The sequence below is a fragment of the Rhagoletis zephyria genome, unplaced genomic scaffold (genome assembly GCF_001687245.7).
Source record: "Rhagoletis zephyria isolate East Lansing unplaced genomic scaffold, Rhagoletis_zephyria_1.1 Rzeph_scaffold_00398, whole genome shotgun sequence".
NCBI classification, from domain to species: Eukaryota; Metazoa; Arthropoda; class Insecta; order Diptera; family Tephritidae; genus Rhagoletis; species Rhagoletis zephyria.
This window is the reverse complement of record NW_016157482.1, coordinates 172,859-191,657: the sequence shown is the minus strand read 5'-3', so window position 1 is coordinate 191,657 and position 18,799 is coordinate 172,859. Positions and strand designations below refer to the sequence as shown.

General features: G+C 33.6%; 1 protein-coding gene across 14 annotated transcripts in view; it reads left to right on the top strand.

The window, feature by feature from the left end:
* Sap47 (Synapse-associated protein 47kD) overlaps nucleotides 1-18,799 on the top strand; it is a 99,670-nt gene that overhangs the window by 67,525 nt on the left and 13,346 nt on the right. For 7 of the 14 annotated variants that reach the window (XM_017611377.1, XM_017611376.1, XM_017611375.1 and 4 more), the window contains 6 exons: nucleotides 2,895-3,149; nucleotides 12,021-12,118; nucleotides 12,499-12,599; nucleotides 14,597-14,871; nucleotides 14,967-15,085; nucleotides 18,258-18,563. In XM_017611377.1, coding sequence (XP_017466866.1) covers nucleotides 2,895-3,149; nucleotides 12,021-12,118; nucleotides 12,499-12,599; nucleotides 14,597-14,871; nucleotides 14,967-15,085; nucleotides 18,258-18,563 — 1,154 coding nt within the window. The remainder of the gene's footprint in view (nucleotides 1-2,894; nucleotides 3,150-12,020; nucleotides 12,119-12,498; nucleotides 12,600-14,596; nucleotides 14,872-14,966; nucleotides 15,086-18,257; nucleotides 18,564-18,799) is intronic. The other 7 variants (XM_017611384.1, XM_017611387.1, XM_017611386.1 and 4 more) reach the window with 4 other exon arrangements.

The window sequence follows — 18,799 nt, the reverse complement described above, 5'->3', positions numbered from 1 at the left end:
CTGGGTATCTGGGGATTTTCTGGGTTGCTGATTACGAATCTAAAGTCATTTACTTAATTTACTTTATTTACTTCGGAACGAGCATTTTTATCAGATATTTCTTTCAATTTACTAATCACATAATCACGGACACCTTGTTGTCTTTTAGAAGTTTGAGCAACACCAAATGTCAAACAACTCACTTCTTAAGATTTTATTTACCATGACTAAAATTTAAGATCACAGCAAGAAACACAAATAAATTTCAGAAAAAATTTTATAACAGCGCTTAAAGATTTGCATGCCTGTTGTATAATTTTTTAATTTCAGAAAGCAGAAAATTCGCGAGGTACTATTTTTTTAACTCTTACATAACCAAAGTTTTTATATCTCCAAGTATTTTTCTGTTTTACCACACAACAAGTACCAAGTACCATTAAGTATTTTAAAAACAAAAAAATTTTGACTTTCGTCCACCTAGATCTGCTATCCGAACCACTGTGTGACGTGTCGCCATCACACAAGCTTTGAAATTGTTTGCTCACATTTTGTTCTGTCTCGTTCTGCATTCACTATGCATTTGGCAACTTTTATTTGCATTTCCCTATTCTATTTTGCAATTCGTCGCTATTTTCATGAAATGCCGCCGCCACTATTTCCATTGCCGCCACAAATCCCAGTCGAACATCAATTTTACTACTTCCGAACAGAGCATTTGACTCGCTGAATTTGTGAGCTTTTCACCAAGCCAGAGCAGGTTGGGCATGACACTGTGCTTCCTCACCATCAAACTCGAATCGTATTATCTCAATGCCAACGTTCTTCTTCATCGCTTACGCGCCACTCAGCTAGCTTTGTGCATTGCTCGCAGCATTTTGTTTGGGAATTCAAAAGAAGCTTACCAATACATGCTGTGCGTGACTATCTATCCGTTCACGACCTCACACATGCTGGTGGTGGTGGTGGTGGTGGGCGGTTGCGCTGGTACGACCGAAATTTCAGAACTCTTTAAAGGTGTTGGCATTCAATGGCATGCAATCGCATGAATGTACATTCTATAATACTATATACATATATATACACATACATATGCTTCTTTTTATTGTCATATATAGATAAGTTTATACTGTATTACGTTCTCTATGCTTAGTTTGTTGTTTGTTTTTTTCTCAAGCCGTTTATTCCGTATTTTTTTTTCCTAAACCCTGCTTATTGCCATTCTATTTCTTTGATACGTTTTTGTGCTAACATATGCGTGTATATGTATGTACATATATGCGTCTATATCAACAACATTTTACTAAATTCATGTCATGTTTTTTTCCGACTTTCAGCTTCCTTTCATGCTTCTCTTTATATTCTGTTGTTATTTTTAGATGCTTACTAAATATATATCAATCGAAACCTATTCAACACAAATCACAAGAGGCCATCAATCAAATTGCGACAAGCGCGTATGTAAATGCCAAAAGCAATATCAGGACATGAACTTTTGACAAAGGCGTATCAACAGTGATACGTGGTTCATGGCTATAATATGCGCTTCTCTCATTTATTGCATTGGATCGATAGTTGGGAATGTGTATGTGAACAAGAAATGTTTCTTTGCATTCGATCCTTGCATTTTTTATAGGGTGTTTACTAGGGTACACCAAAATAGGTAAAGGCGGAATTTTAATATCGAAAATTCTATATCGAAAAAATATACCCCTATTATTTATTTTGAAGTAAAAAAATATTTTGAGGTCGCTCAAGGCGCTCAAAGCCTTCCATGTATTTTATATGGGAAAAACAACTTTTCGTAGAAATGGTATAGAATAAATCAATATTTTTCGATCGGAAAACTCTGGTTCTCTTCAGGAGACTTCCAATAACAATACCCAATTGTTTATTTAACCATTTTTTAATACTCAAAATTATTTATTTATCCCCCATTGCATTTTTTGAGGGTTTTTGGCGGACCTTTAAAATATAGTTACTATGAAAAATTGATAAAACATAGAATTGGGCGTTGTTACCGGGAATCTGTCGAAGAGAAACAGTTTTTCGATTGAAAAATATTGATTTTCAAGAAATCTATATCATTTCTACGAAAGGTTGTTTTTTCCCCATATAATATACATGGCAAACTTTGAGCGCTTTGAGCGACCCGTAAACATTTTTTTGATTTTAAAATAGGAAATAGGGGTATAGAGCAATCCTAGCGGGTGAGAGTTTCACATTTTCGACGTTTCTTTTTCGCATGCAATTTTGGACCACCCTAATGCACATAAATATGTACATGTGGGGTTGATACCTGTTAACAAGTCAAATTTTACTTGAATTAAGTGAAATAGATTATTGAAGTATTTAAAACATGTGGAGGTCAGGCGAAAGATGTTTTGTTTTAAGTTTAAGTTTAGAAAAATGGGCGTGCACATACCTTAGAAGTGAAATTTTTTATCAGCTATATAGCTTCAGAACCATAAGTTAGTTATATGGGGTTGGGTGTGGAGACATAAATAAGGCAGGCGCTTGTGATAAACTACATAAAAGGAGATAAGTGTTACCAAAGTGGGCGTGGCAGCTCCCATAGACATGGTACATTCATAGAATTAGGAATCATAAGTCACATGACTCTGAAATTTTATGCGAAGACATAACTTGGTAGGTGCTGAAATAAAATATATATGGCGTGAAATTTTTAATCAGCTATAAAATATAACCTATTGTATGTATCACCCTTTATTTTTCAATTATACAAGAAATAACCTTAACAATTCAACAGTTCTTTAAGTATTCATAAGAATATATTAGTAAACATATGTATGTATTCATAATAAAATAAATTGTACCTTAATCAATAAGTCAATCAAATTCGTGGTGTGCAATATTTAATTAATCTTATCACATTTTGTTCCCTCTTTCCATTGCAGCGGTTGGTTGGGAAGTGCCAAAGGCTGGTTAGGCAGTGCCAGCGCCTCAATTCCATCGATGCCGGCAATGCCTACCATGTCTATGCCATCAATGCCAGCTATGCCAGCCATGCCGTCGATGCCCTCCATTCCGGGGCTGCGCAAGGGTGGCGCCGAAGCTGGTGAGGGTGTCGCCGCCGATGGCGCTGTTCTCGAGAGCGGAGATGCTACAGGTGCCGTGAGTGGTGAAGATGATGACAAATCGAGGTACATTAGGTATGGGCCAAGCAGCTAATGACGGGACAATGCTATTTTATGAGTTACAGCAGGGATAAGTTCCATATGAAATCGAACCAAAAAAAAAAAAACTTGCAAACAAAAAAAATAAAATTATTAAATATTGGATATTGCAAAATTGCATACGCATGCCAAACAAGCGTGTAAATTTTGCGATATCTATGGAATAACGGATGTTAGTTTTATAGTTTTTAAAATTTTTTCTAGTTTAGTTGAATTTAGTTTAGTTCAAATTCTAAGTATTTCAAACAAATTTTTAAAAACACAGCAATTTCTAATAGTTTGATACAAATCGTTCGAAGAAAAGTTCTTTTCAATTTCGTTCTGCTCAGTTGATTAAAAAAATCACTTTTGTTCAGTTTGTTACTGTGCAGTTGAATTGATTTACTATAACCGTAAACGCACAACTGATCATTTAATAATTACAGTTATATATTTACAGCCTACTAAATACATTTATCAACTATATAAATATATAACCATATAATACATAAGTACATACATAATATTGGCCAAAGTTACATACATAGTTATACTACTACATATAACGAAGCATTTTTACATTTGCTTATGCTTTTGTTCGTCGCGTTCTCTTACACAACTACATATTCTCACTCAAATATAAGCATCCGTTTATGCAACTTCTCAAAATTCCAATCACAATTTCTGATGAATAAAAATATTTGAAATTCTTCAATACTCAATATACAAATATATAGCGTGTGTGTATATGATAACGTAATATCCATAAATATATCACTTTTTATTTGGTTTCTTGTAATCTTGTAATTGCAATTTCAAATTTTCAAACTTTTGCCTACACTACTTTTCTAAATTTTCAATATTACTCTTACTACTCTTTTTCTTTGTATATTTCTCCTTTTTCTAACTCTCACAATTTTCGTAAAAGCTTTGATACTTTGCTATTTTTATTATCCAGTATACTCCCTTACTTATACTGTACTTTTGCTCTTTCAATTCTATGCTAATTGCTTACGTCACTGGTATTTATAATTTCTGATTTTTAGTTTCCTGGAAATTTTTGTCCTTTTAATTTTTCTGTCTGTTTTCATATCTCGTACATATACATGTGTTTTATAAACATACTTATATAAACAAAAAATATTTTAGTCAATAGTGGACAAATTATAAAAATGTTTCTATATTAGCACAACTGCATTAGGATGCCCCGCCAAAAAAAAGTTGCAGCTTTTCCACTGGAATTATACAATTTATTATATTCTAAGACTTTCACCAAATATTTCGGAAAATTATTGAGATTTAGGTGAGCTGCGGCGATTTTAAAATACCTCCAAATATCGAGTTTTTTGTAACTAAAATTAGTTTTTGAAAATTTTCCCAAAAAAATCATATGAGATGATAGAAGAGTTTATTTAAGCTTAAAAGTTTAGCATGAAAATGTTAAAAAAAGTTTCACCACGGAGTAAAAATAATTAGATTTTCTATGATATTTTTACATCGGTCCAGCGCATGTAAATCTTAATATTTTCCCAAAATATTTTGACGGAAGTCTTAAAATACATACATACATATAATAAGATAGGAAAAACAGCACCGAAATTTTTTGCATAGAGAGTGATGCACCCGAATGTACATACAATTGTGGTCAGCTGATTAAGTTTAGTGACTTTTTGACCAGTTTTGGTTATTCTTCTTCTGGTTATATGTACCTTACATATCGTACACGATCTTCAAAAGTGTTAACCAAACATTAAGAAACCGGCCCTAAATATTTTTCACTTTATGGCCAAGACCAAGCTTGTCGTTTTTACGACATAACCTTTTATACCGTGCTACGTGCTTCAGAACCGTTTTTCGGAAAAAAATTAAAAATTATGTGTCCCATATAATTCAACGTAGATTATGACCTCAAAGTTTGAAATAGATCGAAGACATTGATTTTTTTTTGCTCGTTGAATTCATATGGAATGGAAATTTTTTTTTAAGGAAGATTTTGAGTATGCAATTTTATAGGCCATTCAATATAAGTATAATAGTTTGCAAGTATAAAGTGGCCCAAAATTCTGGTTGATTTTTTATTTTTTTTTTGCTAACGTTAGTTTGGAATTTTTATGAAAACTTGATAAAGTTTTTTTTTTAAACTTTGATTTACATTCATATATAGTTTTTGTTATAGTATAAACTATAATTAAGAACAAGTAATTTTTGAGCAAAAAAAACCGACTTCAATTCTCATAGAAAAATTTAAGAGTACCGTTAATTTCTCTATGATCCAAAGATCGGATCTAAATTATTATGGGACTACCTCTGAGGTACTACCATTCTTTTAAAAAGTTGAAGAATTACAGAAATCGGTTGAAGTGATTCAAAGTTATGCGATAACATACATAAAAACAAGTAATTTTTAGCAAAAAAAAAACCGACTTAAAAAAAATATATATATATCTATATATTTCATGATCCAATGATCGGATCTAAACCAAATTAGTAAGGGGCCACCTCTGAGACACTACCTTTTCGTTGCAAAAATCGGTTGATGTGGTGCACAGTTATGCGGTAACATACATAAAAAATAAAAAATAAAAAATATTCCGACGAACTGATAACCTCCTCCTTTTTTGGAAGTCGGTTAAAAATCATTTTTTTTTTTTTAATTTTAAAAAATTCTACCTACATAATTAAAAAATGATCAACTGGTGGTAAGCCCGATGAGGAATGTCATCGCCACCAGGACAGCGCATCTAGTATGCTATAATTTTTGGGAGGTAAGTTATGCCCGACCGGCAGTTTATAAAGTTTTATTAATATATATTGTCAGCAAATCGCCTCCAAAAAAGTAGTACAAAGTAGGTAAATTTCATTTCTCAGTAGATAAGACAATTCGCTACGTTAATCTAGGAACTTTTTAAGCTTCGCTATATTTTAGATTCTAAAATATATTGACATTTTAAAAATTTCTACACGCCATAATATTCTCCTTTCGATTTGTATTCGAAAAGGTACGAATTTGTATTCGCTGGCCCCTGAGTAGAACGTGCGACAAAAACAAAAAAATTCAAAACACAAGAGAATCGATATACTCACGAAACTATGGGCCAAAGATATTAAAACTGCGTTTTTAGTTTTTCACTCTGACGTCAGGATTTTTTTGAAAGGACTTTGAAATTTTAAACATATGATTAACTCAGAAAATTATTTAAAAAAAATCAGTGCAATATAGAATAACAATATGCGTACAAAATGAGAGAGAAAATTGTGTAGAATTTAGAAACAAAGTTTTGAGTTTACAAGGACGAATAAGTATTGAAAATGCGCTTTTAATAAATTTTATCTTTTTAAATTAATAAAGTTTGCAAAACGAAATTCGATGATGACGTCGTGTGTATATTAGTCGTCAAACCATAATTTTTTCAAAAATAAATATTGCAAATTTTCAAATATATTTAAGGACCAAATTTGTAAAGGACATTTTCCATACCCATTCGTCCTTATGCACCTAAAAATTAAGACTATTATAATTCTACGGAATTTTTTCTTTTATATGATACTTTTATTGTTACACTACATTGCACTAAATTTTTTAAATAATTTTTTGAAATTTCAAAGTCCTTAAAAAAAACCTTACGTCAGAGAGAAAAACTAAGTACGCAGTTTTACTATAATTTACCCATAGTTTCGTGTGTTTGTGTGTAAAATTTAAGGTCGCACGGTGTTGTCAAACTATCAAATTTAAGTCCACTTGCACAATGATACTCGAATTAGAATCGACAAAATTAGCTCGATTTGTGAAAACCAGAACAGCTAGCCAAATCCAAGTCTTAAATGTTAATCGAAATCAAAAGCTGCTTCACTATATATCGATGGCTGAGTGGAAGATCGACCTATCTCGGCAGCCAGTTCGAAAACGCTCTATCTCAAAAAACTTTTCAAGAACGCCCTATTTCAGAATTTAATTGAAAAACACCCTATCTCAAACTTCGGTTCAAAAACGCCCTAACTCACTTCAAAATGTATTGAAAATATGCTGATATAGGGCGTTTTTGAATCGGCAGCTGAGATAGGGCGTTTTTGAAACGATTTCTGAAATAGGGCGTTCTTGAAAAGTTTTTTGAGATAGAATGTTTTCGAACTGGCTGCCGAGATAGGTCGATCTTCCACTCAGCCATCGATATGATATACTTCTACAAAATTTAAATCACTATAAAATTTTCAGACACATTTAAAATTACTTTGAAAGCTAAAAAAAAATACAGAAATGTATCCTCATCACGAAAACGTTCACATTTAGAAATAATAAAGTTGCAAATTCCATAAGAGTTTGAACCAACAATTTTTTTTTATTATTTTCAAAAACGGACAAAAATTTCCACTTCCAATCACTTCATTAACTCTCATACGATTCATTGCAGCGCATCCTAAATAAGTCTCATTTTTTATTTAATCACTTTACATTTCATTTGTACATATACTAGGTATGTCCATATATGTACTTTATTCAAGAATTTATTTCTGGCCAACTTATTTTGTATGACATTTATCACCATTATGTATATAAACATATTAGTTTATTCCAATTTTAGTTATTTATTCTTATACTCCCAAAATGAAAACGCAAAGCAGCTACATACATTTAAAGCCTTCAGCTCGAAAGTCCCCGTTTATAGTGAAACCATGCAGCGCAACCATAAAATATCAGATTCCATCATTATTGTGCGGCCCATCAAAAATACGAACCAAAACGGATATGCTAACAAATCATAAAGCAAAACTACTAGTAATCGCTCGAATATCATTTTTTATAAAAAAAAAAACTCTACTAAACGTACATTGAACCCCAAAAAAAAAAAAAAAAATTAAATCGATGTGAACCGCAACATTATTGTCATTATGTCTTTTTGTTGTCTAGTGCGAATTGTAGTGAACAAATAGTGCGATTTTTTGTGCTCATGAATTGTAAGTGTCTTCTGGGTAATGACCACTACTTTTCCCTTCTTCTGTTACTTTTCAGTTTTTTTTTTTTATTTTTTTGGACGTAGACAACTCTTGCTTTTCTATACTTTATACTTTGCGCTTCTTCGATTCTATTTTTTTTGCTTTCGTATTTATTACTTCGTATTCTTTTTTCCATATTTTTTCAAATTAATTTACATTTATCCAATTAATTTAATAATTTAGCTTCTGCTCCATTCCTTACTAAGCTAAAGTTTTTCGAACGCGAAACTTGAAAAGAGTCGCGTGCTTTTACTTTACTTTTTTACTAAACTTCTTGTGACATTCTTTTTTCCCCACATATCCTCATATACCATCAACTCTCATTCGCCTCTCGCTTTCTGATAGCTCCAATATCTGTCCTCAATGTAAGCTTTGTAAATTTCGGCGATTCTTTGCTCCGCGGTTTAATCTGGATGTACATACATACATACACATGTACCTCTATTTTTTAGCATCATTCAACTCATGTCAGCTCATTAGTTTTCTCATGAATTCATTACTTTTCCCAATTATGTAATTTTTAGATTTTCCATTGAACGACTTTTGAAAAATGTTAATGGTAGCTGGTTTAGAGAGCACGTATTTTATATGGTAAAATTTTATTAAATAAATATTTGTACATAAGTATTTTATGTCAATAGTGAAAAAAAATCTCATCCAAACCATACTCAAAGTAACGTTGTAATCAAATGCTAATGGAATTTCGCTCCATATCATCAAAATTCTTTTTTTTTTACAGTGGGGCGAAGTTTCCACTTTTTGGTAAAAAAATTTAAACTTTTTAAATGTGACATTTATATATGTGTAATTATTTTCTTAGGAGACCTAAATGATGTCCGATAAAATAGAGCGTGTTGACGAATTGAAAAAAAAAAATCTTTTTGACTTTAATTATTTTTTTATAAAAATATAGTTCATTTTATAATATAAACCATTTAAATAAACGTTTCAAACTTTGTATATAATTAAAAAAAAACTCGCCAAATTTCAAACATTTGTGTCGGAATACAAAGTATGTTCTAAAATTTTTTATATGAAAGAAAATGCTCAACCCCGTCAGCAAAAAAAATTAACGGATTTTTTTCGAAAATTCACACTTGCACTGGAATTCAATGGGCAATTAAACTGCATATCAAACAAGTTCCGACAAAAAAGTTTGAAATTTGACCGAAAATTTGGCGATTTTTTTTTAATTCTGTAACTTATATTTAAATGGTTTATATTTTGGAATTAACTATGTTTTTGTAAGAAAACTATTTAAGTTACATATATAGACAAAACAATAACTGTACAAACTCGTCAAATCGTCGTGGCTCTATTTAATCGGACATCACTGAACTACTCTGCCAACCTTTAGTTCATACATATACACACAAGGTAGTACATATAATTTAGAAGAAATTTTTCTCATAGAAAACTTAACCCACCAATTTTCACCAGAACCGGTCCTTTTTCATTCGGTTTTCCAAAAGTTACCGGACTAATGTGTTCTACAAAATATTTAGCATAAAATTTTATTAAAAGTCGCCGAAACTTTAATCCTTGTTATAAAAACAAGATTGATGAGATGGAGCACCACACCCTTGAGGTTTCTTGCGACTAGCCTCAAATTACCTTTTTTTTCTAATTCTACTAATTTCCATTCAAGAGATTGCTCTTTGAATATTTAAACATGATCACTACAAATTACTTATTTTAAGTATTTAGGCTGGCATCCCTTACAATAAAGTCGAAGCTGATTAAGGAGTGTAGAACTCATTTAAATAAAGTTAGTAGTCAGTTCAAAGTGAGTTTATTTAGTTTGGGTCCATGGCAACATTTTCAGTGACAGAGAATATGCTCCGAAATTTCATCATCCTCGAGGCGGAGGCGGCATTCCGACTCTATGATCACACCTATTCGGTGCAAGTAGAATCTCAATTGGTTGTGACCGTTCAGATACCCAGAAAGTAGCCTGATGACATTTCTATTTACTAAACCAATGTCGTTTTTGTGTTGAAAGGGTAGCCGAAGAGCGTGTCAAGACAGTCTCTAACCAGCTTGGATTTCATAGTCCTGTTTGAAAGGGCCCGGATGGCTGCTTGGCTATCTGAAAAGATAAGTAGAAAGGCGCCCTTCTAACCCTTTTCAAGGTTTAAGTTTGCGCAGTTTAAAACTGCGACTATTTCAGCCTGAAACACCGTGGGCCATTTGCCCATGGGAATTGCAAGTTTGGTGCTAGGTCTAAAAATACCTGCGCCTGCTCTGTCCTCCATCATTGAACCGTCTGAGTACCAATGTACGTATCTGAGATCAAGTGCAGGGAGCCCGCTAGCAAAATATTCGGGGGATCGGGGATTATCACTTGGAACTTTCTGCCAAAGCAGACCTCTTTAGTCATGGAATCAGAGATTCCGCATATTTCCAACCCTGGTATCTTCCCAAGAATACCTGCATGAAGCTTCTTTGCGAAGAAGCCATCGTTAGATAATCCTAGTTGAAGCTCCCTCGGCGTTGCTGTTTCCTGGATAAAAATATGGAGGGAGTCCATCCCACGAGCGACTCTAGAGCGCAGTTGAACATGTTCTTATAGATCCAGTGACAAGCCAATCTTTGCAGCTTGTTAAGGCGAAGTAAGGCAGATTTTTGTAATGTCTTCTGCCGCCATGCTGTGGATGCATAAGACACAATCGAAGGGACGATCATACGGTAGGGCCACCCTTTCAGCCTCGAGCTCAATCCCCATGTTCTACCAAAAAGTCTTCTGTAGGCCCACATGGCCCGTATGGCTTTAGATATCGTTCTCTCAAGATGGGAGAGCCAAATAAGTGTCTTATCTAGCATAATCCCCAGATAAAGTCATTATTTTTTTTTTTTTGGAATTTGCAATAAGATTTTCTTAATTGAGGGGTTAATATTTTTGATCTGTTTCCCTACTGTATGCTTAAGATTAGCATAAAAGAATATTTGAAAAACTTTTTTTTGGAAGGAATCCGGTAGTCTTAAAAGTGTTTTTTTTTTTTTTTGAAGGACATTATTTTTACCCTTTTTTTATGGTCAAAAAGTAATTTTGACTCAGTTGCGATATTTTTCTTGACAGGGGAATTAATTTAGCTTTCAAACAAAAAAGTTTGCTCTGTCGAAAGCGCTACGATTAATTCTCATAGAGTTTTCAAAAGTCACACTGAGCGTCGTGCAACGTACGAAAATTGCTGCCAGTTATTGGAAACGGTTAGAAAAAAATCATAGGCTGCAAACTTGACATTTCATTCTACTCTTCACCTCGAAACACCAAAACACACTCCTTAATTTTCAAAGAACCACGAGCGATAATCGATGGGCACGTGGGAAATTTAAACATTTCTATTAATTAGTATTCTCTGTTCCAATAAAACACGAAGCTTTCCGAAAACTTTTCAATAATAAATGGAACTTCTTATAGCCTTATGTAGCCTTATAGCTCTTCTTATAATTAAAATTTAAATTCAAGAGTTATTTTTGTTACTTCATTTCATTGTATATTTCATTTCCCATTGTTTAGTGTATAGAGCCGTAGGCGCGAAAAAAACGCAAGTTTAATTTTTTCAAAATTCTCATTTTTTAAGCAAAAAAAAATCGACAAATTCACTGACGTTATTTTTGCGGTTTAGGGCTCGTTATGTAAATATGTCTTTAATAGTTTCTTAAATTTACCATATACAAATTTGAAATTTGAATTTTGCATGCATGCTTTATTTATATGATTGTTCTTGTTTTTTTTTGTGTATAAAAATGTTTTGTATTTGAATGTAATATTTTAAAGTTTTTGCACTCTTTTCTTTCCAATATAACCCACAAATATTAATTACCAAGAACTGAACTAATATAACTTTAATATTGCTTACCATTTCATTACAGCGCTACAGAGGGTGCCGATTCGCATCCCGCTTCCGGCGGTGGCACCCCCACTGGCGATGAGGGTCAAATCGGACAGGGTAAGGGCGAAGAAGCGAACAGTACGTGTCACAGTACAAAATTTTATTCAAAATTGGTAACAAAATTAATGTCAAACAAAAAATGTGCTCAATGTGCTTAACAAATTTTATTTCAATGTCAAATTAAAATAACAAATTTTTCCAAAAAAAAAATAGTAATTAATACTATTAACACACAAAGAATGGAAGAAATGGTGACAGGTTACTAATAATACGCTCGCTTGTGTACTATTTTTTTTTTTTAAGTCTGGTGCATGTCACAGATGTATGTATGTAAACTCATTAGTTGTTATTGTTTACTGTAGTGACGAGAGCTTCGTACATTTATTATAGCAAACTCACTTAAATAGTTTAGCTAATTCTATGTTTCCACTTTTATCTATGTACATAAAAAAATTCAGTTACCACAAAAGTAACGCAACAGGCAAAGCATTTTGGTTCATTCTTGTCGTCGGCAATAAATAAGGCGGGCGCCAAAATCAAGGAGACTGTCAAGGAGAATGTAAGTGGTTATATGGTGTACACATATACATACATACATTAAGCATTAGTTTTAAAAATATATACATACATAGGTGCAGGGTGATCGATTTTCTCCTTGAAAAATTATATCTGAAAAAAAAACACACTGAATGTTACATGCATTGCCAAAAATTATCGCGATCTTTTAGCAACTTGCAAATTGCGTAAAACTGCATATGCAAAATTTTTTAGAAAATCTTTAAAAAAAGTATAAAAAAATTATAATTTGACAAATTTTTCGAAACGGTTTAACACGGTTCAATGTGATCATGTTACGCAACTTTTCCGCACTATTAGAATTTCGAAATCGAAAATTTTATTTTTTTTCGCTCCACCCTAATGTAACCCAACGACTCACTTCTTGCAGTTGGAATGGTTTCTCGGCGGTCTCTTGAGGTTGCTCACTACCCTAAATTCGACAATTTCGCTTATTAAAATAGCCACGGAGGGGAAAATGGGTCGCTTCACTGAAAGAACTTATTGGAGATGTGCAAAAATTTTGCCATTGGGGATTCACCATTTTGATAGAATAACTTAATAATTTGAAAACATTCAGTATTGTGAAATAACAAACCTTTAACCAATTAAATACCAGCTTGAATGACAGTGACATTTGCCAAATGTTAAATGATAGGGCTTTACTTCAAAAACAGAGCACACCCCTGCCCTACCTGGCTACGCCCATGGTTGTATTTTGTAGACTTTTGTCGAGCTTACATTTGTATGTATGTGCGACAGACCGCCGAAAAAGTACTTATTGCGACATCGCCGCCTAAGTTTAGCCAGATCCAGACCCATACCGAAACAAAGGAAGTGTTGCTGCGTTAGTAGTCATTTTCCAGAAATCACTTTCCACTGGCATGCTCTCCCATAACATAGTGGCCCATAATGATGCCTATTACCAGGCAGAGTTGGAGACGTTCTATAAGATCTTCAGTTTACTTGTTATCAAGCCTCTGCCAGATTTAGCATTTTACCCCAGAGACATAGGTTCTGCAGCCCTCCTTTTATTTTCCAAAACAAAGAAATTTGTCTTTAGTTGAAGCGTGGACTATGCTTCCTGTCCTTGCAAGTTCATCAGATTCGCAGTTACGCAGAATATCTTTAGGACCCCGCACCCAAACTAACTTCGCTGTGTATCAGGACACAGACCATCTCGAAAGCTGAAGTTATGTAGCTAGTTAGTTAATTAAGTGCTTGGATATAGCAGAATATGAGACACTGCGACCTGGTAGATCTTTTGTATCTCGAAAGTGAGTCCCTAACCTAATATTCCCAAGTGGCCTTCGGCTTCCTTAATGATTCCAAAAGGCATTGGCCGTCTATTCAGTACTACTGTCATTAAATTCTTTATTACAAAGGGTTTGAATATTGCAGCTCTAATATGAATTTGTCGTTACCTGGCCATGTGCATACAGTCACGGAAATTGTGCTCTGAACTCTCAACATCACCCAGATGGAGCCGGCATTTTCACTCTGCGATCACACATATTTGGCGCATGTAAAATCGCACTCGATTGTGACCAGTTAGTTACACAGAGGGGAGTCTACCCTCTCAGTAATAATGGCTGTCGAAGCGTAGGTACCAACTAGGGCCAGAAAAGGGTTCTATTTCCAAAAAGGCATTTACAAGATCCATTTCGTGTCAAGTCTCCACAGTTACCTAGTTCCTAGCATAGTGCTGCCAAGCCAAAATTTTAAGCGTGTCGAATAAGTCTTTACCTGTCTGGGCCGGATGGATGCTTGGCTATCTGAATGAAAAGCTAAGTAGAATGCGCCTTTTCAACCCTTTTCAATGTTTAATTTGCACAGATTAATATTGCCAATACTTCATCATTATTTTAACAATTCGTAGCTCAATGAGACAGTTCTTTCCTTTAGTCTAACTGCAACCCACTTTCTTAGATATTTTAAAACATCAAATTTATTGCTCACCAAAAATAATTTCGCAAACTGCAACTCCTTTCGTCCACACAGCCCATACTCGAGTCCTTCAACAAAGAACAGGAAGCCTTTATGAAAAGTCAAGGCGGTCAAGATTCCGGTGCTGCAGCTTGGATCGGACACCCCAACGAGGCTAAGATCAAAGAGGAAATACTCGGCCTCTCACAGGATCGTCGTAATTTTGTGCGCGCACCACCAGCCGGTGTTGATTTCGAATTCAACTATGATACAGCGTATCCCACAGCTATTGCCATAATGGCCGAAGATAAGGCGCTGGAAACGATGCGATTTGAATTAGTGCCCAAAATGTGAGTATAGCTCAAAAACAGAGCTCCTCCTAACCGTAAATTTTATAGTACTATTCTTCTTTTATTAATTTGCATATTTTTCCCGCACTGAACAGCATCACCGAAGAGAATTTCTGGCGGAATTATTTCTATCGCGTTTCACTAATTATTCAGGCAGCCGAATTAGGTACACTTGGCGCTGATGGCGTTGGTCAGGCCTCGAGCGGCGAAGACGGTAAGTTTTGTGTTGGCTGTGTGGTTAGCACAAATGATGTGAAACGAAATGTATACAAATATATACAATATTGCAAGTATGCTCTACCGCCTACTCTCTAATACTGTCATTAAATCTGCCACCACTATTATTACTACTTCTATTACTACTACTACTCCGCTGCTATGTATTACACTTTCTTGTTTTTTTTTTAGTATTTCTTACACATTTTTAAGCTTTTATCAATGAGAATTAGAAATATTTTTTTTTTTTTTTATTTTAGAATATTCCTAATTTCAATTTATTTTGCCTAATTATGCGGCAGTTAAAGTTATGTTTTTTCTCACTTAACTGAAGTCATCACTTTGTAACTAGTGTCATTTTTTGTCCGCCCCACTGCCAAAACGCATACATTTTTATGTATAAAAATATGTGTGTTTTTCACATGTTTTGCTGAAATCAATACATTTAAATACGACTAAGTACTTTAAAATAAATATGTACATATATATTTTATATTTCTTTCACATGTTTCCTCTATGTACATAAATATTATGCAGTACATACATTACAAAAACACATGAAAATGGAAAATGCGGAATAGAAATTTTTTTTTTTTATAATTCACTACAAATTGCTATCAATCAATTTTAATTTAAATTGATACAAGTGTATTTTCATGCATATACATACATACATAGTATATACTACACACAAGCACACATCTAGGCTCTCACATACATTTTTCATACACATAATTATGTACATACAAACATGCGTACAGACATTTGGTTCATGCTCGGCGTATAGAATCAAACATCAGACAATAGACGAAAAGCATCAATCAAATCATAAAAGTCAATGATATTCCTGTATGCAGCAGTCAATCAATTTAAATGCAAAAAAGTAAAACATACATTCCATTTATCCCATGGGCCATTAAAGTGGCACTTTGAATCGCGCCAAAGGATGTTATTCATTAGCGTGGGCCGAAAATCTGCTTTTTTTAGAATTTTGATTGGTAATAGCAAAAATGCGCTAAAAAAATATCTTAGGCTCGCCCAAGTCCATCAAAGTTCAATGTGTTCAATGAGTGCAATTATCTTCGGAAGTATTAGTCCTACATTCGTATATGGACCTTTTTTTGCAGAGAATCGAAGTAAGCTAAGAAAAACTTGTTTTTGGCACCTGAACTTTGATGGACTTGGGCGAGCCTAAGATATTGACCAAAAGTTTTAATCTTGTACACAGATTTTTTAAGAGCATAATGAATGGTTCATTTTTGCCAATTCGAATTCTAAAAAGGCTGATTTTCGGCCCACGCTTTTATTCATCCTAGAGATATAAATCCAGATCCAACAAATTGTTTTCATATTATTTTTCCTCCTTTGATTTTTTTGCAAGTTATGTCATATTTGTTAAAGATTTTATTTTAATTTGAATATCCTTTAAACAATCTGGTCATATCGTGTTTTATCCAACATTCAACATAAAAAGTTTTTCTTAGTCGATAAAACTAATTGTTTCTTCGATAATTTTATTATGTTAACTATATTCTTTATTGTAGTAGGGAAACGCAACAAGGGATTTGGGGATTACTCAAGCGCGGCAAATTAAGTGCATACCCTGTACCCTGTTGCGTACCTCCACCATACCAAAGCCCTCTGAAATTTATTGAAGTCGAGACTTTGTGCAATTTAAAAAAAAAAATTAATAATAATCAGCAAACTTTCGCAAAAATGTCGAGGTCTTTAATTAGATTTCTTAGAAAGAAGAAAAAACACAGATGAACTGGTCTACTCTGGTTAAATTTTTTTTGCATTTGTTTTTTTTATTAACAATCGCTATTTTTTCATCTCTCAGGGCTCGTCCAAGTCGAAATTATATTTTTACTTAAAAACACTGTATAGAGGCTAAAATTACACAAAAAACGCCGAAACACGTACTTAATATGGATCTAGTAGAAAAAATTAGTTTAAAACAAGCTTTCTAAATATGAACGAAATCTGACCATAAATACTAGTTTACCAAATATCTCGACTCCTGCGCCACCTTTCATCAAAATTTGTATGGAGTTAGTCCTTTTCATGTATATTTCTGAATATGAACCAAATGGTATTACAAATACCGGGTTTTCAAATATCTCGACTCCTGCGCCACCTATCGGATTGATTGCATTGTCAACGGTTTCCGAGCCAACGGCGAAGTTTCAAGTCTATAGGTCATCGGGAAGTTGGTTAAAAATTGATATCAAGATTCAACCCTAACAAACATACACACATATATACTTAGTACCAGGTTGACCGAGCTTTGCCCGCAGGGCATATACTTTTTAAAGTTTTCAAGAATTGGATAGCTTAGGGATATTTAAAATGCCTTCCCTTCGATATCCATATTATGATGTTTTAATTAATTTGTAACTATGTAATTTCGAATACGAGTCTTCTCGGAGATAGTGCCCCCTCAGATAACCTTAAAATCCAAAATATTATCTGTGTACAAAATTTCATCAAACTCGTTAGAGCCGTTTCCGAGAACTGCTTGGTGTTTCGTTTCTACCAAAAAATTTCGCCTTTTGATTGACCCTTTTTGTTTTCGTTTTTGGTTATAAAATAAAGGCAAAGGGTGAAAAAATGTTGTGTTCGTTTCTTAAAATATCACATCATGCCATTGTACCAGAGAAGGGCAACATTTTTTTGGAAGAAACGAAATCGCCATAAGCCGGAGTGGAAATAGACTTGTTGATCTGTTTTTATGACTCCCGTTTTTTTTTTTTGCATTATCATAAGCATTACCTTAAATAAAAACCATTTAAAAAAAATTGCTGATGGCATTAAAAATTAACGTGTTTATCCATCCCTTTTGCTTCAACGACCAGATTATTAAGAAATAAATATAAAGTTTATTTATTCTGTAGTTTTCTTCATTTTATTATTAGTATTATTTATTTATGTTAAATTTCTTACTTTTGTTGCACTCCTTCCCTTTTTCGTTTCATGTACCTATATTATTTTTGCTGCCGATTTAAATTTAAATCTAATTCGGTGCTCACGAAAATTGCGAAATAAAAAATTGATAAATTAATATCGGTTAAACTGAAACTACCACTTTAACCAAAAAAAAAAAAACATAACAATAATGGAAACATAAAATTCACTTAACAACAAACTTACCTAAACGAATGGTCGAACAGCCCAAAACGCAGTAAGTGAAAAATCCCAAACGCAAGCTGCTGGTGCTGCTGTCATTGCTGTCAGTGAAGAGCAAACCATAGCAGCTAATAAAGGCGCCAAAGCGTCTGAGCACATATCGCCTATTTTCGAACAACCCACCGGTGCTGGTGTAAACAAACTTACTACCCAAAGCCCACGGCACAGTGAATCTGAATTCGTTTCGGATTCCTTCCAAGCGACTAATGAAAAAGATTTGGAGGAAATCAAAGATGGTATGCGTAAATTGGGTATTGACACTATGACAGATCAAGCGCTCGGCAGTGATGGTAAGAAAAAATTTTTTTGATTTTTATTTTTTTGTTTTTACCAATTAATTTGTTTGTTTAATTATGTATCTATTTAAATTTTTATATTTAAGTTTTGTATTTTTAAGTTCTCCTTATTTATGTTATCTTATACAACTTATAATTTGTATTGCCTTTCTAAGAGCAAAGCGCTCTGCATGCGTGAGCTTATGTTTGTTTCTGAATTTTAATATTTTGATGACTTTTTTTGTGTTACA